Here is a 22,357-nt window from a genome sequence, read left to right as displayed (position 1 = left end):
AGAAATTCACCTGGCCCAGGTGCTAAAGCAATTAGGAAGAGCAATGAAACTGATAAGCTGCCAGGAGGAAGGCTGGGAGAGACCAGCCTTCATCTACAGCTTAGACTGCTCTCTCATCCCAGAAGGGAGTGGGGGTAGGGACACTAGATAGAATCCACGTGTATCTGCCAGCGTCTCCTTCAAGTTGCTTTCTGAGCCTAAGGGTCAGAAGGCCTTAAAGGTCTTTTTAAAAGACCCTTAAAGCAAACCTGTTTCCTCAGGTTTTTAATTAAAATGAATTTTATACTGTTTAATTGTTTTTATCCTGTGCAATTATTTTAATTGTCCCACTCTGTGAATTGATTTCAATTGTATTTATTCTGTGAAAGTATTTTAATTTTTTTTAATTTTTATATTGTAATTTGGATTGTGTACACCACCTAGAGATGTATATATCAGGTGGTATATAAATATCTATATATTTAATTCTCTTGGGACATGCATGCCCAGGATTTGGCGATGGAACTCTCACGACACGCTGCGAGAGTTCCGAAATGAGGAGGACTGAGGAGGAGGGGGGGAAGAAAGTGCTGGTGGTGGCCGGCCGGCAGTGGGGGGCAGCGGGCGGGGGGAGAGAAAGGCGGCGGCAGGCAGCGGGCAGGGGGAGAGAAAGGTGGCGGCAGGAGAGAAAGGCGGCGGGGCCCTTCTTGGCCGCCTGCAGCAGCTCTGTGTGTGTGGAGGAACGGGAGGGGAGGGGAGGGGAGGAGGGCTGGAGAGCATGGGGCCGGAGGGAAGGGGAAGAGAGAAGAGACCGGGCCTGGAGGAAGAGGGAGGGGGAAACAGTCGGCCCCAAAGCGCCGCACAGATGCTCTGTGTGGGGTCAGCTAGTGATAACTAATAAACAAACATATCTGGATATATATTCATGTTTTGTTGCCTTATGATTTATGAAGCAGTATCTTCCCAAACTTGACCACCAGCATGGAGTATAGTGGTAATTATTCCAAGTGGCCACAAACTCTGAAAGTTGTAAGAACATTACAATTAAACTTTAGATGGATAGTGAAATGGCTTTGGGGAAAGAAATCTAGGCCACTGCTCTTAGTTTATTCTGTTGGTGGATGCCAAGGTCCTATTATTATTATTATTATTATTATTATTATTATTATTATTAAAAGGGACGGTTGATGCTATTTAAACCAACAAAATAGTTTCAGGTAAGCAAAGTGGACTATAGATCACAATTAGATGGGTCTCCACTCTTAACCTCCAAGTAATGTATACAATTGCACAGGGATCTAACAAACACCTTCCTCATCAGTTCAGGAAGCTGATGAAACAAAAATGTAATTGCTCTCTGATGAAGCGTTGTGCACAGCACACATTCCAGAACAGTCACATTCAAAGAGTCTCCAGCTGGGAGAGGATGGATGGAAACTTGCATGATGAAGCAAACTTTTTGCTGTTAAGTGAAGTTTGGGAAATGCTGAGGCACTAATATTCATTTAAGATAAACATTCAGAAGAAACACAATCTACTCTGTTCACTGGAAACTTTAACACATCAACCATCACTACAGCTAATGTCAAATAAGAGCTTACAGTGATGAGCCCAGATTATCTGTAAAGAAAGGACAACAAACAGTCACTGGGATATAAGCAGGGAACCCACAAACCTTTTTGTCACTTCAGCTGCAGCAATAACTCTCCATACCTTGCTCTATTGCCTTCCTACACACATCATACAATAATCAGGCTGTACATTTGCAGAAGGCCTTTGTACAACCCACAATCAAGGAGTATCCCCAATGACTTAACGCTCTACAAGTTAAACAGTATAGTCTCAGCCTGAATGTGCCACAAATAGAGAGAAGAAGCAAACAATATGCATCATGTCAAAGGTACTTCCATCTTCAATTCACTTCAACAAGTAAACTTTTTGACCTCAAATTATGTCTATCAACTAAACCCTGATCCTGAAACATCTAGGGGTCATTCACATGACCTAGTGGGCAGGCAGTTGGGTGGGGAGAAGGCTTCCCAAACCATGCCTATCCCCTCCAGACAATCCTCTGCTGCTTGTTGGTTGGAACGCATTCCATACTCCCACATGATCAGCCCTGCTCCATCCAGCATGCAGCAGGGCGATTGCTTTGAGGCCAGGACTTCTTGTCCCAGCCTCAGAAAATCCCGCACAGCACGCAAATCCCACACTGGATTACCCCAGGGGATGGGTGCTCTAGGCTCCTACACAATCCTGGAGCTGAGGTTAATGGTGGGTTTGTGCCCTTAACCTTGGCTACTAGCTGGGCTGTGGCGCTGGGTTTAGTGCTGCAGCTCCACCAGGATCTGCATCAATCCTGGCAGTTCTCACAGGCAGCCAAGCCTAGGCTTGGCTGCTGATGAGAACAGCCTCCTACTGTTTCCTCTCAAAGGAAAAATATGGACTGGGCTCAGATACTCAACAATCAACTATGCCAACAGGAGTAAAGGCTGTAATCTACTTTACTTTTGCTGAATATGAGAGCACATCTCTGTAGTCTGATTACTGTTAAATCCCCAAAAGGATAAGTCAAAGCCTACTGTAAGAGCAGCTGACCTTATCAAATCTGTTTCCACCATCTATTTTCACTGTTCATTGCAAACACCACACATCATTTCTGTTACCACAAGAAGTCATTTTAGGACCAAAGGCTCCCACAGGAACCTGCACATCCATTTGCGGCAATCCTGCTCCAAGTGCCTCTACTTTCAGAGATAGGGTGGGTAGGAATCAGGTACAGAGCCCTTCCTTGGTAGCATTCCATTTATGCAATGCCCTCTCCCGATATATTCATGTGGCACTGACTTTTAATATCTTGCAGGTATTAGGTTGAGACCTTTTTTGCACCCTAGCATCTGATGGATAACATGTTGCTTTTAGTTATTTTTATTGATATTCTGATAATTTATGGGATTTTAGGGTTATTCTGCTTTAATGGCGCAACAGGGAAATGACTAATGGCACAGTGGGGAAATGACTTGATTAACAAGACAGAGGTTGCTGGTTTGAATCCCCACTAGTTGAAACACCTATATCGGGCAGCAGCGATATAGGAAGATGCTGAAAGGCATCATCTCATACGGCATGGGAGATGGCAGTGGTAAACCTTTCCTGTATTCTATCAAAGACAACCACAGGGCTCTGTGGTTGCCAGGAGTTGACACCAACTTGAAGGCAAATTTCTACCTTTACTTGCATCAATGCTCATAAATTATCTAGAATGCTAGATTTCAGAAAGGCGAGATATGATTTAAATAAATAATGCACACAAACAAAATAATTTCAGTACTGTTCAGAACCCACTGCTTGAATGACTGAGAATATTGTGATGAGAACTGCAAAGAATCAATATGGATCCCTCCAATTTTCTCATATGACTTTGATGATTTCACATACCTGCATTTTCTAGATGACTGAATGTTTGATGAGTCCTTCAAATGATCAGTCTCCTGAAAGCTGTACCTCAGAAAATGTGAGTCACCACCCAGCACTGTTAGCAGGAGACCATGTTCCCCTACTTGCTCACACAATGACGTGCTTATGCATCCTACAGCAGATGATTAGTTACTGATTTGATGCTAATTGAAGAGATGATACCTTTTTAAAAAAATTCCTCAAGACCAAAGCATTCATCTTATTCCTAAGAATACTACTGTAATATTAATATTACCTCACACAGAGTCTGGAAAATGACAGGGCATCGAATCTAAAATGGGACTGAGATTGCAAAAACCTTAAATGTTTTTGATGGTTTTTAATTTTACCCAGTAGAATATACATTGCTAATTGTTTATATATGTTTTGTTCGGGATTGACTACATGTTCAATAGGATTTATATAGTTTCTATTTCAGATTTTTATGATCATATGCTTTTTATTTTCTATAGAGTGAAAGTTTAGACTAAAAAAAATGGTATTGTTTTTGTTTTACACCACCTACAGACACAAGTTTTTTGGGGGTATACAAATATGTTAAATAAGTAAGTAAATGCAAAAAGAGGGAAGGGGGGTCCCGCCACCTGAGCATCTGACCAGGTGTGACTGCTTTGCCCTTCATCCCTGGGTAACATAGGCAGTATGAAACATGCTCTGCTGATTTACCCAAGGGTGTCCTGAGCTCCAGTCCTCAGCTGAACTATCAAGGCAATTGCCTCCTCAGTGGTCAGCATGGACTGGAGCTTACCCATTGTCTTCTTGAGGAGAAGAGCAGTGGGTAAAACCTGGCTTAGTGTTGCTGTCTTGGCACAAAAGCTGTTCACTGAAACAAAGAAAGGCTTGAGTGCCAAGACAACCTTGGAAAGGAGCACCCATTCCTGGTTGGATGGCTCACACACTTCCAAGACACACCTGTTTGCCAGAACGTGGATGGCCGGTTCTTGCTCCTGCAGGCTCCGGAGCAAGAGAAAGGTGGAGTTTCATTGGGTTGGAACATCCTGACGGATCTGGTGTTCAGGGAGGTCCAGCTCAAGCTGACACTGCCTGAGCCTACCCTTTTTGCTCCAGTGGAAGTAAAGTGCTATCTTGTACTCTCCACAAGGTACTCTCCACAGGAACAGCCTTGGAAGTAGCAGGATGGCACCCAGACCTTGGAGCCAGGATGTCTCACCTGGCTGCAGCCCAGAAGGGCCCAGAAGCACATCCTGCACAGAGAGGATCAGAGTGTGCGCCACACAATGGATGGATACAAACTGACCATGCTGTGCTGCCTTTGTGATGTTGGCAGCATTGTCAGTGACCATGAACCCCCCGCAAAGGTTTGGCTGACTGGACAGCCATTCCCCCAGCTGGCAATTCATAGCTACTGACAGCTTATCTGCCATGTGCTCAGTGTCCAGCATCTCCACCATGCTTTACTGCATGGGAGGAGCTGGCCACACCACCACCAGCAGATGTCTGCTGTGAACACCAGTGCACTGTGAGAGACAAAAAAGCAGGGTGCAGTCCACTGGGACTGCTCCACAGATCCGCAATGAAGTGCACGCTGGTGTCAGGAGTACTGTGTGTAGCAGCCCTGACATGGCCTCCCTGCATGCCTGGTACAGGGAAGGCACCACTTGCCTGCTGAAAGTGATGCATGAGAGTCGGGGGCAAACAGTAGGAGCAGTCAGAGCGAAGCTGGCATTCTCCACCACCTGGAATGGTTGGTCATCCAAAGCTATCGTCGCCCCAATGGCCCGGGTGATAAGATGAGGCTCTAGACAACCAGACAGCTTGTCCACCGACTGCACCCATTATGCAGGCAACTTCCCCCTTGGGAGCAGGAGCCTTGCTGCTACCCAAGGATACTGCTGCCAGCGGGAGCAGGGAGCCCTGGGGTGATGCTGTCACAGGTGCTGAAACATCTGCTATATCCCAAGACATTTGGGGTCCTTACCCCTGCTGACCTGCATTCTGCCGTGGATGCAGACAGCATGGTGTAGTTCTCTAGGGCAGAGTAATTTGATCTTGCCTCCAGTTCTGACCTCACGGAGGAGGCTGATGAAAGTGATGGACAATCTCTGTACCAGAAAAAACATCACTAACAGCTCCTGTGCCAGAGAACCCAAGACTTAGGAGAAGTATTCATGACAGAAGACCACTGAAAAGACTTCAAGACTTTGTCACTGAATTGTGACTTTGTATCACTTTGTGTTAATGAGGGAGGCAGCTATAAAACAATTCCGTTATGAAACTCCACTGACAGTTTCTTCTTATAAGAAATTCCACTCAGAATAGCTGTAGGCAGACATAGCTTACAATACACCCTGGACACAGTCCTTCTCTTATATAATGCCATGTTCACATAGTTACTTAGGACAGTTTGATTTTGTCAATGTAAATTTCGCCATATAGGTCAATGTCTTCAGCATAACCTGTCCCATCGGTTAATAGAGTATTATATTCTGTATAGACTCGCTTCCAATTTAAAGATAAAAGCATTAGAGAAACAATATGTTTAAAAACACTTTTTATAAATAAAAATGAACAGTTTTCATTCAGAAGTGATCCCAGGCTCTAAAAGCTACCAACTTTACTCATGTGTGTTTAGGAATGCAATTTAGAAGCATAAACGTTTCGAACTGCCATCCGATGCACTGTGATATCTAAATTGAATAATTAAATGTGTTGAAATAATTAAATGTGTCACCACTGACCCACTGAATATGCCAGCTATTCTGTGTGAATTAACAGAATTGCAAGCCTGTGCGGTATACATTGATAGAACACTCCCCCCACCCCTGCCATGCCCTACAATGGGGAAAAAGAGTTGCCATCCTTTTGACTTCTTTCAGAACAGGTGCAGTTTCCAATAAGCACTCACCTTAGCACATGCGTTGATCCATTTATTGTGGTGGTGGAACAGGGGACCGTTTGTCCCAAGATGGAAGGCCTTCGGTATCGTTCATCACCACAGCACAGGATGATGAGGAAGGCACGTCTGAAAGACTTGTTCAAGAATGCATAAAGGAAGGGATTCAGTCCTGAATTGATGTATCCCAGCCACAAAAAAGCAGTCCATAGTTGATTAGGAACACTATAGTTTATGAAAGGGTCTATTACGTTTGTGATAAAGAAGGGTGCCCAGCACAAGCAGAAACACCCCATAATGATACAAAGGGTCTTGGCTGCTTTAGTCTCAGTCTTCATACGGTGTGTACTGTGTTGATCTGGATGGTGTGGTCTCCCTTCTGTTGGTGCCCCTGCACGCTGGAGGATTCGTATTTGGTGGGCATGCTCCCTGGCTGTAATGTATATCCGATAATAGGCTAGCACCATTAGCAGAAATGGAATGTAGAAGGCCACCACTGAGCAGGTGATGGCATAGGGCTTGTTGACCATAAATATGCAGTAAGTTGAGTTGGTCACGTTGCTGGATTGCCTTTGCTCTATCTGGGGAAGTGAAAAAAAAAGCAAAGAACAAGTAGGGGCACATCATACCTCCTCTGATAATTAATCTCTCACTCTCTCTCAGCTTCATTTGCACACCTGTAGAATGAAAATTAGTATCACACAGACCTTGGGACTTTTTCAACCAATGCTTATTGTCCAGTTATCCAACTTTTCTAGGATAATTATGAACTGACCTATCCATTGTTGGTTCTGCCATGGGATGGGGCGCCAATCTGAAATGTGACCAAACACATTTGGAATGGACAATTACACAGTGTAGAAATCTGTTTATTGTTTGCTCATGGTACATACTGCAGGTGCCTCGTTTACAGAGGTGGCAGAGATACATAGAAAGATAACAGAGGAAAGAAAGGAAGTGAAATATTGATGGGCTACTAAGGGGGAAAAAAGGTTATATCAATGGAGTGCCTATTACAGAAATGTGGCACCAACCCTATTATAATGGTTGTCACTGGTTGACTGTGTAGAACATTCCTCTGCCTGTCCATCATTCTCTCGTGAATGCTGATTTTGACAGGCAGGGTGAGAAAAAGAACTCATCTGATTCTTGACAGTTGTAGTATCTGCATGGTTGTAAATCTAATGGAGCATGAACTGAAAGCAAGATTTGCACAGAATCCGGTCTGAGCCTTGTGGAAAGAATTATCACTATCCCTCATGTTCTGCTGACAGCAAAATTTCTAGCTGCTAAGAAGGATCCATTTAAAGAACTGTTATTATGAGGGATTGCTCTCATGTCACTGGACAGAAGTGAAAATAGAACTTTCACTAGAAGGCAAGGAAGCCAGTGGAAAGGGGGAAAAATAATAGGAGGAGAAATTGTTTCCTTAACAACATGTTAGCTAAATTGTTCTAGAAATCTGTATGGAAGCTATTGTGCTCGTCAATCACTCAGTATCCCTGACAAACTATAACAAATATGCAAAGTGGCTATAGGAATGTTACTGCCTCTCCCAAAGATACTGAGTTTTCTTTGACCAAAACCTTAGAAGACAAAGCACTATTTTCCATATTCACTTAAATTGACAAAAATTATGTTACTTTCTAGTAGTTCAAAATAACAGTTTTTATGTCACAGTTTTTATGTTTATTATGCTAAAATGGTTCTGGATCCAAAGATAAATTGCCTTCTCCATTGCTGACCCGAGGCTTTGGTATGTGTTCTCTGCTGAAATAAGAGCCTCCCTGTCTCTGACAGCTTTTAAAAGGGCTGTTAAAGGTAAAGTGTGCCATCAAGTCGATTTTGACACCTGGCAACCACAGAGCCCTGTGGTTGTCTTTGGTAGAAAACAGGAGGGGTTCACCATTGCCTCCTCCCACACAGTATGATATGATGCCTTTCAGCATCTTCCTGTATCACAGCTGCCCGATATAGATGTTTCCAATAGTCTGGGGAACCTTCCAGCAGGGATTCAAACCAGCAATCTCTGGCTTGCTAGTCAAGTCATTTCCCGCTGTGCCATTAGGTAGCTAAAAGGGCTGTTAAGACACTTTTATTCATCCAGGCTTTTAATTAGAATGATAGAATTCAAAATTGTTTTTAAATTGTTTTAATATTTTAATGTTTGTTTTAATCAGTGCTGTTTTATTGTCAACTGCCCAAAGACATGAGTTTTGGACAGTATATACATATGCTAAATAAATAATAATAATAATAATCCCAGTAGTAACTGGCGCCCTAGGTGCAATTCCAAAACAACATGAAGAGCACCTCAGCACCATAGGGGCCACAGAAATCACCATCAGCCTATTACAAAAAGCAGCCTATATTCTGTGATGATATCTATAATAATAACAGCAACAACAATGATAATAAAATTCAGCCATCCCAGGTCCTTGGGAAGGACTCGATGTCTGGATAAAACAAACCAGTCAATAAAACCTGTCTGACTGTGTAAACAAAATAATAATAATAATAATAATAATAATAATAATAATAATAATAATAATAATAATATGATTGACTGGAAAGGTAGGCAGTTAAAATGATCAATGGCCAAATAGCAGATTCCACTCCTAGTCTCAAAGGACTTAGGTTTGCTTCTATAGACAAGACTGTTCAACCATGGGCCTAGCAAATGTTTATGAAATGACATGGTCTCAGAAAAGAAGGATTCTGTCAGGACCATGGAGAGAGGTGAAACACTCATGCATCTACAGAAGGGCACACAGGAATTAGGACACTTGGACATGTGCTTAAACAACCATTGCTGGGCCATTTGTAGAGGGATGTAGGTTAGTTCTATCTACAGATGTGAATGAGGGGTGAAAATCCCCACTGTTGTACAGAGACTCTATTTTCAGTCACAAGCTTTTCAAAACCAACTGGAAATTGTGAGATGTCCTAGTTTTAGGGAGCGGAGTTGAGGCAGAGTTAGTTAGTTAGTTATTGCATATTTAAATACTACCCCAAATTCACATCTCTGATTGGTTTACCATAAAACAACATAGATTAAAACAAATTTAAAACATTAAAACAGTTTAAAAACAATGATGGATTCCATAAATCTAATTAAAAGCCTGGATAAATAAATGTCTTTGTAGCCCTTTTAAAAGAGGTCAGATATGAGATTTTTTTTATCACAAAAGAGAGCCAAGTGCGCATATTCCGAAGGAAACAATGGGCCCAATGGCTCAATTCAGAAGCAGCTTAATATTTATAAGCTTTCCCCAAGACCTCTTGGAAAAGTTCAGCTATTTTCTGAGGGTTAGGGTTCTCTCCCCACACTCCTAATGTTGGCACATCCTTTTTAGTTTTGCTTTCATTTTGTGATGGTCAAAGATAATCCCTATTTCCTAGTGACTTTTCCTTCAATTGCCTACAAATATCACCTATTTTAAATCCAAATCTTGGGCAGTAATCACAGAGCTGGGTTATGCAAAAGCCCCCAAAAGGCTGATTTTAGAGCTCCAGGTAATTGCACAGTTTGTGAGCTATTGGCACAGGGAAGCTCCCAAATCTTGGGAGCAAGAGGGCAATTACTGAGCTTGTCTGTTCAGCTCCCTACCCAACTGAGATGAAGTTTAGGCAGACTAGAGTGTAAGTGAGCAGAATCTCTTTAGATATACTTTCCCTCACAGCCCATTAAAGTCTGTACACAGCCCCACTCCAAGCTCCAATTACAGTCAGGTGGGCTAGAAGGGGGCTTACTGGGAATATACAAAAATATTCTGATTAAGATTAATATTATTCAGAGAGCTTTGATAGACAAAAGTTTTATCAAGAAATGTTGAGGGACAATTGAAAACTCACTAACTGCACTTCTGCAAAATCTTATTTCACATTTCAAGCCAGCAGCAAGTGTCTCAGGGAAATTGTGCTCAATTAGTAACAGCTGGGCATTATGAGCACCATAAATTCATATTTTAAACCATGTACTTCAACAATTAGTTCTCCCAGCTTAAATGGACACCAGATCCACTGAGCTGGGAGTCTAAGGCTGTTAGTCACATTGCTTTTTTGCTAGAGAGCTAATTTTTCCAGATTAGGAAGTATTGGCTGACATGCAGAGCTGCGGTCTAAAGATAAGGCAAGAAGCTGTTCCCCAACAGACAGAGTCTCCTGAAACTGCAGAGGACATGTTCAGAAGGATGAGGAGCAATTTTCTCTGATCTCCCTTGGCTCCATAAATGCTCTTTGCTTTCCAGAAATATGTCCCTGAGGGTCATGCAGCTCTCGGGGCATATTCTTGGAAGGCTAAGAGTACTTATGTAGGCAGGAGAGAGCAGCAAAAATCACCTTCCATCTCCTGCATATGCACTCTGCTATTTGAAAAGAAGCAGCCTCTTCTTGTGAGGGTGCAACTTCTGTCACCTCCTTGCAATACTACTCTGGATATCAACCACTATATCTATGTTAGGGTAGTCCTATCATCATCTTTTGAAAACTAGTTCTCTTTAAGAATGGAACAAAATGCTAAATGGATTTAGCAAAACTGAAATGCTACTTCAGGAGACTGCAATTTGGAGAAGAGACGTCTATCAGTTGTAAGACTACTCTGTGAAGAGCAGACACAGCTGAGGAGGGAGCAAGCTTTTCTAAACATCTAGCGTTTTCCCCTTCAAACTAACTAACAGGAAGAGGGGAGATTTTCAGGAGCTGGTTTCTCTTTAAGGGGTAAGTCCGTGTGTGTGTGTGTGTGTGTGTGTGTGTGTGTGTGTGTGTGTGTGTGTAGTTATTTGCCAGGGCTACAAGTTGCTAGAGCTAGCAAACTCCAGTGTTTTACTTTGTCCCTGCCTGTAGGGGGTGGAGTCACCTAGGGCTGGAGGAGGCCACACATTCCATTGACATTCCTTTGACTCACATCCTGTGTCTCAGTTGTAAGACTACTCTGTGAAGAGCAGACACAGCTGAGGAGGGAGCAAGCTTTTCTAAACATCTAGCCTTTCCCCCTTCAAACTAACTAACATGAAGAGGGGAGATTTTCAGGGGCTGGTTTCTCTTTAAGGGGTTGCAAGACTACTCTCTACATAAGAGGTGAAGGCCCGAGAGCAAAGCGAACAGGGTTAGCAAACAGGATGTAGGAGTTTAGCAGGAAGTGTGCGGGGGAGCCTGGAACAAGCCCCTGTGATCACAAGGAGCCTGGTAGATAAGAGAACGTAAGTGAAAATCCCTCCCTCATATCCCTCATATTCTTGAGAAAGGTTGTTGGACAGTTAAATAGCTGACCATTACAGCTGAGACCCATCCTTCTAATAAACTATCTAATAAACAGATAATAAACAGATAATAAACTACTTCTAATAAACTATCTCTAAATACTGTAAACAGCCAAGAAAAACAGTATGAAGATAGAAAGTCTTCATAACTTCCCAGTTATGAAGGGGCACTTCCCAGTGTATTGCACAGAGTGCCACATGTATGACTATTTGCCCCATGGGCAGAAATCATGGGTGTGTGATCGGTGCAAGGAGCTCCTGGCTCTTAGGGAACAAATTCATTCCCTTGAGACCAAGGTGGCGGATCTGGAGAAGCTCAGAGAGACAGAGAGGCATGTGGACGAGACCTTCAGGGACATGATAGAGGCATCCCACTCCAGGGCTGGTAGCTCCTCTGCTGTCAGGGAGAATGAAGGTCTTGGGCAAGGAGGACATCGGTCTGAGGAAGAGGGAAATGCTCCTTTAGAAGGGACCCCTTCCATGGATTATGAGCCCATATCCTCTTGCACAGGGGATACTCCTGGGGGGGGGCTTGTAGTGGATGATTCAATCATTAGAGGTATAGAGAGATGGGTTTGTGACCCGCATGCACAGTGACTTGCCTGCCTGGTGCGAAGGTTGCGGACATTACACAGTGTATGGATAGGCTCTTAGGCAGTGCTGGGGAGGAGACAGATGTCATGGTGCATGTCGGCACCAACAATGTGGGAAAATGTAATCGGGAGGTCCTGGAAGCCAAATTTAGGCTGATAGGTAGCATTTTGAAGTCCAGGACCCCCAAGGTCGCATTCTCAGAAATGCTACCTGTTCCACGCGCAGGTACAGTGAGACAGGCAGAGCTGAGGGGTTTCAATGCGTGGATGAGACGTTGGTGCCGGGAGGAGGGGTTTAGATTTGTTAGGCACTGCGATACATTTTGGGGCAAGCAAGGCCTGTACAAAAGGGACGGGCTGCACTTGAACCAAGATGGAATCAGACTGCTGGCGCCTAAAATAAAAAAGGTTGCAGAGCAGCTTTTCAAATGACGCCTGGGGAACAGCCTATGGGAGCTGGGCAGTATCCCATTTGGCAAAAGCCATCCTTTAAAGTGTGCAGGTGCAAAGGATTCAGATAAAACAGAAAGGGACAGAGCAGAACCGCATAAAGAGCAGATGGGAGCCTGTGCCCGCTGGTCAAAGAGTCAAAAGAAAAATAGCACACATCAGGTGAGAGATTCAGTGTATAGGTGCCTATATGCCAATGCCAGAAGCCTCCAAGCCAAGATGGGTGAGCTGGAGTTCTTGGTTGCTAATGCAGAAACAGATATAGTGGGCATAACAGAAACATGGTGGAACTGTGAGAACCAGTGGGACACTGTTCTCCCTGGATATAAACTCTATAGAAAGGACAGGGAGATGTGCCTTGGAGGTGGAGTAGCACTGTATGTTAAAGAAGGGATAGAATCTAACAAGCTAGAAAACCTAGGTGGACTGGAGTCCTCCACAGAAACCCTGTGGGTGACTATACAAGGCCTGAAAGGGAATGTGCTACTGGGAATGTGCTATCGCCCTCCGGATCAAAACACTGACAGTGACTGGGAGTTGCAGCGGGAAATCAGAGAGGCATCAAGGAGAGGCAGGGCAGTAATAATAGGTGACTTCAATTACCCACACATAGACTGGGTAAATTCAGAGTCAGGTCATGACAAAGAGGTCAGATTTCTAGATACACTAAATGACTGTGCCCTAGAGCAGTTGGTCTTGGAACCAACCAGAGAGAAGGCAACCTTGGACTTAATTTTGAGTGGCACCCAGGACCTGGTGCGTGATGTCAGTTTCATTGACCCTTTAGGGAACAGTGACCATAGTGCCATCAAATTCAGCATACATGCGGGGAGAGAATTACCAAGGTAGTCTAACACAGACATTATGAATTTCAGAAGAGGAAACTTCTCCAAAATGAGGAGTATGATGAAAAGAAAGCTGAAAGGGAAAATCAGGAGAGTCACTTCACTCCAGAGTGCATGGAGTTGACTCAAGACCACAATACCCTCAGGCAGAGGGAATGACTTGTAGGAAGTTGCAACAGAGAAGTAGAAGCCAAAAGGATTAAGTACTCCTTCACTGATCCAAGTCACCTCCTTCCAAAGCAGCTTTTCCCTAACAAAAGGGTCCAATGGGGTTTTGTTACTCTAGTTTGTAGCAATAACTCTAGTTTGTATGCAACATTCTGTTAAGCCATAAATAGCTTTGAATGGAGTGTGCAAGATCATTTATCAATCTGTAATAGCTCAGTTCAGGCAAGGGACCAGACTATTACTTTATAGATACTTCCAGTTCTAATATTTTATGTGTAGCCTTCCAGTAATGGCCTTCATATGAGCAGCCTTCACAGCAATGACACTTCCAAAGAGCCACAGAATATACTGGTAGGTTACCTAAAGTCAACTCCATACACTTCTAGTAGCAAAAAGAATAGAGGAGTAAGGCCTATTATCATCAGCCAGTAAACCATAAATGGAAAACACAACAATAAATGCACCATGTTTGACTCATCTATAGATCAAAGAATCATGTTAGTAAAAACAAATGGCAGATGGTTCAAACATGTGAGATTTTACAAGGCAAGATGATAAAGCTTTAAGAATGTCAGCCAACCATAAGAGGTGAAAGGAAATTTGTCTTGGCAATATAAATGGTCTAACCAAAGCAATTAAAGCAACCTTGCCCAAATGCTTTTAAGGGAACAAAACAGTATTAAAATCTTCAGATTTGTTTCTCTTTTTTAAAAAAACAAGCTTGACAATCTTGCTTGTCATGACAGAAAACCTAAAAGAACTATCTTGATTAACATACACATACACAGAAATGAAAAGTAATGGTCTGCCTAGGTATATTTTCACACAAAGTTTATCTTAAATTTGTATCTACAGGTGTCAAAGTTGCTGTCAAACGATTATGCAATGTGCCGACAAAGTCTTAGGGAAGAGATGTACGTGACAGTGAATGAAAGATACTAGAACCCACTTAAATCAAGCCTTAAGACACTGAACAGAAACCTTGTGTCTTAAGCCTGCTGGTTCTACTCAGGAAATATTTTCATAATCAAACACAAAGTCTTTGTTTCCAAGAGGATCTCCTACCTCAAACAAAAGCAATCTTGAATATTTATTAGAAAAATTCCAAATAAATATTTAATACAGAAATTTTCATTATACTGACACACACCATAGTTCCGTCTAACTCAGGATTATCTACACTGACTGGCAGTGGCTCTTCAGGGTTTCAGGCACGGATCCCAACCCTTCCTGGAAACACCAGGGGCTGAACCTGATACATTCTATATACAAAGCATATGCTCTACTGCTGAGTTATAGCCCCTCCCTATAAACCTCTTGGTGGACTATCATTATTTTAAAAAGAGAGGAATTTGGGGCACTATAAGATGTGTCTTGATGTCAGTTTGGAATGTACAGGTACTTCACATCAGACAGCTGAGATCTACTCACCAAGTCTTTGATGCCAATTGTATTCCATTCTTGCATTATAGGAAGAAAAGAAATAAATGTTGGGATTACCCAGCATCCTCCCAGCATTAGAGCAATGCGCAGAGGAGTCATCTTATTCCTATAAACCAGTGGCTGGCAACAGATAGCATAATACCTGAAAGAAGGAACAAGAGGAAATGATCAATTATAATGGGAATCTCTAAAACTCTTAACACATTAAATAGAAGCTTGTTCGTCCAATTAATAACAACAAATCTTTTAAAATGTCATTCTATAGTGATCTTTTATTACAGGGCACAAAGGAGACTTGAAAGACAAGACCAAAAGAAGTTAATGAACCATACTGCATAGTGGGTTATTATCATCTGTTATTATCTCAATTTGACAAATGTAGAAACTTTGCCATACATTTGTACCAAGTTACAGCCCACAATAGTTTCCAACACAAGTTTAATCCTCTCTGTCCTTTCTTCTGTTCCTCAGACAAAATATGATCCTTGTTCTCATAAGCAAAGATCTTAGAATATATCATTTTCCAGTGATTTTCTAATAAGCCAATATATGAAAAAAAAATTACCATCTTTACACATTTTCATAGTCATATAAATCTTTTATTTGGCAGAAGAGAAAAAATCCAGAGTGGGTAAAAATTATAAAGTAATATTTTATATTCAGAAGAAAGCCTTCAGGATCTTCCTTCCACATCTTCATCTAAACCCAGAAATCATCTACCTCCCTTTGACTATGATCTTGTATATACTCTCTCTCTCTCCCTCCCTCCCTCCCTCATTGTTTATTTAGGGTCGAAGCTTCTGGCTACAATCCAGAGCAATCTGGACTGAAATTGATAGAACTACTTTCCTAGAAAATATATATTAAGTTTAGCAGCTCTGGTGACCTCCGGCTAGTAATAAGTAAGAAACATCAGCAGGATGGCTGATGGGGACCCGTGAGAACGGGGCCCACATGGATTTGGGCCTCAAGGTATAAGGGAGAATGATACCACTGCCAGCACCATGTAAAAATATTTCTCTTTCACCAGGCTTTCCCAATTGTTTTTATCTGCTGAAATTGCAATTTATTCGACCTCTCTGACCTTTTTCTTATTTAGCTGTGGTAATGTTATGCGACAATTGTCTTGTGGTTAGTGCATTTGAGTGGTGTATCTTTGTTACATGTTTATTATGTTTTTTATATCTTTATTATATTCCACCTTTAACTTTTTTATCAAAATACAGGGTACAAACATTTAAAATAAATAATAATTTAAGCTTCTGTAGCCTGTTACTTTGGGTCCTTGTCATATTAATTTGGCCTCACTCTTCTGATTTGGCTCAATCTGAACGAAATGAAAGAAGTAGCTGGCTTCAAGTTTCCTTGAATAAGTATTCACAGAATGGTCCAGAAACAGTAAATGCAGTAACATTACTGAAGGTGAGCAGTCAGAGACCAGTTTAATAATCTGGATGGGAGGTCACTGAAAGTGCCATGAATATAAAAATAAATATTTTGAAAGTATTTTTGAATGTTTGACATTCCAGAAAGAGCAATTATGTGTGCATATCAGTGGACAGTCAAGAGATACAATCAAAAATTTGTCCCACCAGTTTATCATGCGGAATGAGGGACTTTTTGTTTAAAAACAAAAGTCCAAAACCCCCTCATGAATGTAAAATTTATCACATAGTTCTTTAGATCCTGGCTCTTGATGGCATTGTTATTTATACAATATAATCAATGTATCTTTAGAACATACATACATTTATATAATAAGATCAATGCACAGTAAACTTCTGCAGTTTTTTAAAAAAGGGTTCTAGTGGAATCTTAATGGCTATATATGGCTGTTGTAGACTATTTAGTAGAGCAATTCAATCCGTTATTAATTGCAAATCGAATCACCCCTTTAAATGAAGGATATAATTCAAGGGTGAATCGAATTGCCCCATTCGTTGTGAATTGATTTGCATGATTTGCATAGCAGGCGCCATTTTGTCTCTTTGTTTTTCAATTTCCGATTGGTTTCCGGACACTGGCTTCTGATTGACTTGCGATCAGGCAGAGAGAGCCATTGCTATTTGTGCCTCAGGAGAGGATAATCAGAGAAACTTCAAAAGCACTGAGAGCAGAGTGGTGGAGGAGGTCTGGGCCTGCCTGCCTGCATGCCTTCTCATTGATTGTAGCCAGCCCCCTTTAATAATTGGGGTGCTGTGATCTCCTCCCCTAATTTCATTTAAATTGTACCAACAGCCCCCAGGCTATAACTGGGTGCTGATTGGAATTTTATTTCCTTGTTTGTTTGTTTTTTCTCATTGCTTGTAGCCAGCCCCCAGTAGCTTTAATAACTGTGACTGTGCTTATTTTTATTTTATTTATTTTTCAGCCCTGCTCCCACTCTTGCTGCTGCTATCTGTGTGCTGCCTGTGCCTGGTGGATTAATTTTTGGGTTTTGTAGGCTCGTGTGTGGTGCCTGCCAGGCACCTTTTTCGGGTTTCTATTTTGTTTTGATTGGGTGGGTGGGCGTCTGACTGGTGCTCATCTGCCCCATCTGTCTTATGTGCCAAGACAGCAACACTAAGCCAGGTTTTACCCACCACTCTTCTCCTCGAAAAGGTGATGGGTGAGCCCCAGTCTACACTGGCCACTGAGGAAGCAATTGCCTTGGCAGGTCGGTGTAGGATTGGAGTAATGGAATGACTCATGACACCCTTGGTGTACTGGCAGCATTTTTTGTCCTGCCTATGACACCCAAGGATGAAGAGAAAGCTGTCACCCCTGACCAGCTGGTAGGACCTCCTAGTAGCAGAGGTTAGGTAAGCTGAGGATAGGAAGCTGGGGCACAAGCAGGAGGAGGCTGGAGCACCTACTGCTACTACACAATCCACCCCATCAGCAGTACTATCACCGCTGCTTCCTAGTCCAGTAGCATGGTGTCTCTAGCAGGGCCAAGTGAGACATGGCAGTTCCACTTCTGCAACGTTGCACCTGGTGGTGCATGGAGGGGTTCCTTTGTGCCTTGCCAGGGAGATGGGAGGAGCCAACCCAGCTGTGCAGCAGTATGTGCCACAGTACCTGCAGGAACCAGTGGCAGGCTGGGAGACAGAGCTGAACCAGTTTGGGGCAATGTGTTACCATTCTCAGATTTGGTGTTGAGGACTCCCAGAATGATTGTTCTGGGTGACTTCAAAATCTATGCTGAGGCAGCTCAGGACTTCATGGCTTCAGGACAACCATGGGGCTGTCCCAACATGTTGTGGGCCCAACACATGAATTGTGGCAAACTATGGATCTAGTTTTTTTGACTGGAGAGGAGGATGGTGATTTGGGAGTGGGGGATATGTCATCTATGCCCTTGTCATGGTCAGTTCACTTCCCTCTGGGGTTTAGTGTCTTAGTGGCTATAGTTCTCTGCAAGGGTGGGGGACATATAAAAATGGTCCACTCCGCATAGACTGATGGATTCTGATGTATTCCTGAGAGCTTTGGGGGATTTTCCAGCTGATATGGCAGGTGCTCCTGTCAAAGATCTAGTTGCTCTCTGGAATAGAGAGGTGGCTCAGGTAGTCAACACAATCAATCCCAAGAGCCTTCTCCTGCAAAGCAGAGTCCATGCAGAACTTGGCATACACCTGAGCTGAGGGCAATGAAGCAATCTGGGAAATGGCTGGAATGTAAGTGGAGGAAAACTTGGGGTCCCTTGGGTTCACAGGGCAATGAAGGCAATGAAGGAATGAGGGCAATGAAGCAATCTGGGAAATGGCTGGAAGGTAAGTGGAGGAAACTTGGGGTCCCTGGGTTCACAGGTTAGAGTTCATTATTGAGCCTACTCTGTGGCAGTGATGGAACAGAAGAAATGCTTTTTTTCATTCACCATTGCATCTTCTCAATGTTGTCCAGAGGGGCTCTTCCGGGTGCTGGGAGCCTTTTGAAATCTGAACCTGGGCAGGATGCATTAGAACCCTCGGTAGCATGCTGTGATGCATTTGCACAGCACTTTGAGGGTAAGGTCACTCACATTCACCATGAGTTGGACACTATGGCTGATGCAGAGTCATTGGGAGAGGTGCCCAGAGTAAAACCTGGTCTAGTTTTGCTGGAGGACTTTCAATTATTGGCCCCTGAGGATATGGACAAGGTGTTTAGTCAAGTTTGGCCAACCATGTGCATGCTTGACCCTTGCCTTTCATGGCTTATTAAATCTAGCAAGGTGGGGATTTTTAACTAGGTCCAGCAGGTTCTAAAAGCTTCATTGAGAGAGGGAGTGATCCCAGCTTCATTGAAGCAAGCTGTTATTTGACCACTCCTAAAGAAACCCAATCTGGACCCAGAGGGTGTAAACAACTATGGGCCTGTGGCCAATATTCCCTTCCTGGGCAAGGTGCTTGAGCGTGTCGTGGCTGATCAGCTCCAGACACCCTTGGAGCAAACGGACTATCTAGAGCCATTTCAATCAGGCTTCAGGCCTGGTTTTGGAACAGAAACTGCTTTGGTCACCCTGTAGGATGACCTATGTAGAGAGGAGGGGGGAGTGCAACCCTGTTAATTTTCTTGGATCTCTTAGCAGCTTTTGATACCATTGACCATGGTATCCTTTTGGAGAGACTGTCTGATTTGGGTGTGGGAGGCACTGCTTGGAGGTGGTTCCAATTCTACCTCGAGGACCATTCCCAAAAGGTGGTGCTGGGGCACTACTGCTCAACCCCTTGGCAGTTATGCGGTGGGGTTCCTCAAGGGTCCATTCTCTCCTCTATGCTGTTTGACATCTACATGAAACTGCTAGCAGAGGTCATCAGGAGATTTGGCTTGAGGTGTCATCAATATGCAGATTACACTCCATTGTATCTCTTTTTTTCATCAGACGCAGACTGTCCTGAATTGGAATTGGTTGGATGCAGTAATGGACTGGATGAGGGTGAATAAGCTGTGACTCAATCCAGACAAGACAGAATTACTGTTGGTTGGTGGTTCCTCTGCCCAGGTGAACGATGTTCAGCCTGTTCTGGATGTGGTTGCAATTTGGGGTTGCTCATTGATCGAGCACTGTCACTAGAGGCTCATGTGGCCTCTGTGGCAGAGTGCCTTTATTAGCTTTGGCTGATATGCCAACTGCGGCCTTACCTGGACAGAGATAGCTTGGCCACAGTTACTCATGCTCTGGTAACCTCCTGCTTAGATTACTGCAATGTGTGTATGTAGGGCTGCCTTTGAAAACGGTCCAGAAACAGCAGCTGGTACAACATAGGACTGCAAGATTATTAACTGGGCTGGACATTTTTATCCTAGTATGCCAGTGCTTTGTCAGCTACACTGGCTTCCAGTCCACTTCTGGGTCCAATTCAAAGTGCTGGTTTTAACCTTTAAACCCCTAAATGGCTTGGGAACAGATTACCTGAGAGAGCACCTTGCCCCATATGTCCCTACCCGAAACTTAAGATCTTCTTTGGAGGCCCTCCTCCAGGTGCCCCTGCCAAACGGATGAGGTGGTTCACTACCAGGAAGAGGGTCTTTTTGGTGGTTTTACCCCATTTATGGAATAGCCTCCCTAGTAAGGTTCACCTGGCTTCATCACTTTGTTCTTTTAGACACCAGATAAAGATCTTTTTATTCACCTTTTAAAATCTGGTTTTCAGATTTGATCTGATTTTTAACTAATTCTAAAATGAGTTCTTAAGCTGCTTTGTATTGTATTTTCCATTAACTTTTTGTTTGTTTGTTATGATTTGATGTGTTATGTGTTTTTATTGTATGTTTTAATTCTCTGTTGTGAGCCACCCAGAGAACAATTTGCTATGGGATGGCTAACAAATATCATTTTTATTTATTATAATAATAATTATTATTATCCATGGCTGAGGACATTGTGATTCCCTATAGTGCACACGTGGACACTGACATGGTGGAGCAGCTGGTCTTTCTGAAGGCAAGGCTATCCCAAGCTGGCCATGAAGGGTGAGTGTCGGATGGTCACCCTCACCCACAGCAACACCACTGGCAGCTCACCCCACCCTGGCCAACCCCAAATCCAGTTGTGTCACAGTCTGCCAGTTAGTGCTGTTGGCACATACAGACACATGAGCTCACAGCACCTTCATGGTCAATTATGAGATATGGACTGGTGCATTGACCCATGTGTCAGGCTGTCAGCTGGGACCCAGCAGCAATTTGAGGCCATGGTGTGTTGTCCAGACACAGATAGGCAGGCAGGCAGGCAGGCAGGCAGGCAGGCAGGCAGGCAGGCAGGCTGTCAAGCAGGGATGTACACTTATTCTGGAGAAAGGAGAAGAAAGAAGACTTCTTCTCATGGTAAGAGACGAGCTCCATGTCTGGCCTTGAGAGTAACTTGTGCTTCACTCACGACTCTGCTCTACAATCTACAATGCAAGATGTACTGACTCAGTCAACATGTGGCTGAAGATGTTGCTGTAGTTGACCTTACAGCTATGCTTGCTAGCTGCTAAAGGTGCTGCTGTGGCAACTGTTGCAAGTGAGGACAGAGTCACAATTGTGTGTGAGAGAGCAACTTGTACCAATGATGTTAATGCAGTGCAAGCACTGTGGCTGGCAGTGGATTCTAGGTCAGTGAATCTTTGTTGGCCATCTTTTGACATTTAAGTTTGGCAAAATGCATTGGACTGTGTAGGGAGGGACTTTGTGTGCTGCTTCTGTTCTGCAGGGTTGCAAAATGTGTGCACAGTGCACTGTGCTTGTTTCACCTATAGGGAACAATGAGGGAATTGAATCACCCCATTGTTCCCCATGGGTAGGTCCTTGACACACCAAAGTGGGTTGGGTGATACAGCATGATGGGTGCTACCTACTAGTTTCTTTTGTGAGCTCATTTGTAGTAGTATCCAACACGCCCTACCACCCAACCACTAGGTGTCCCTAAGACCTACCCATGGGGAACAATGGGGTGATTTGAGTTACCCATTGTTCCCAATGGGCAAATCACAATTTTTTCACCAATTTCTGATCTGATGATTTGATTTTTTGATATTCGATTCAAGGTTGAATTGAACTGCAAAATACTATTCATGCACACCTCTACTATTTAGCTTTGAAAATGTAAATATTTGGCAAACCGAGATGCAACTGTCATTATTTGAACAGCACGAAAGCAAAATTCCAAAGGAACATTCTAATGACCATTGAATATGACACAGATTCCCCCTCCTGCTGATATTTATGCTAATATGCTGAAAGGTCTGCACAGGTGGTCCTATGTAAAAATGAGAAAGGGCTTTGAACTGTATTCAATACTAAGCAAAGCTCAGTGTTCATTAGTAGTCAGGGAAGATA

At 43.2% G+C, this 22,357-nt stretch overlaps 1 protein-coding gene across 11 annotated transcripts in view; it reads right to left on the bottom strand.

Annotated features, from left to right (window-relative positions):
- Positions 1 to 22,357, bottom strand: part of HTR4 (5-hydroxytryptamine receptor 4) — a 367,266-nt gene that overhangs the window by 95,977 nt on the left and 248,932 nt on the right. For all 11 annotated transcript variants that reach the window (XM_053299683.1, XM_053299686.1, XM_053299687.1 and 8 more), the window contains 2 exons: positions 15,059 to 15,212; positions 6,323 to 6,891 (listed from right to left, as the gene is read on the bottom strand). In XM_053299683.1, coding sequence (XP_053155658.1) covers positions 6,323 to 6,891; positions 15,059 to 15,212 — 723 coding nt within the window. The remainder of the gene's footprint in view (positions 1 to 6,322; positions 6,892 to 15,058; positions 15,213 to 22,357) is intronic.

This window comes from Hemicordylus capensis, chromosome 2 (genome assembly GCF_027244095.1).
Source record: "Hemicordylus capensis ecotype Gifberg chromosome 2, rHemCap1.1.pri, whole genome shotgun sequence".
Lineage (NCBI taxonomy): Eukaryota > Metazoa > Chordata > Lepidosauria > Squamata > Cordylidae > Hemicordylus > Hemicordylus capensis.
Note: the sequence above shows the minus strand (reverse complement) of the source record. Positions and strands in the feature narration are given on the sequence as shown.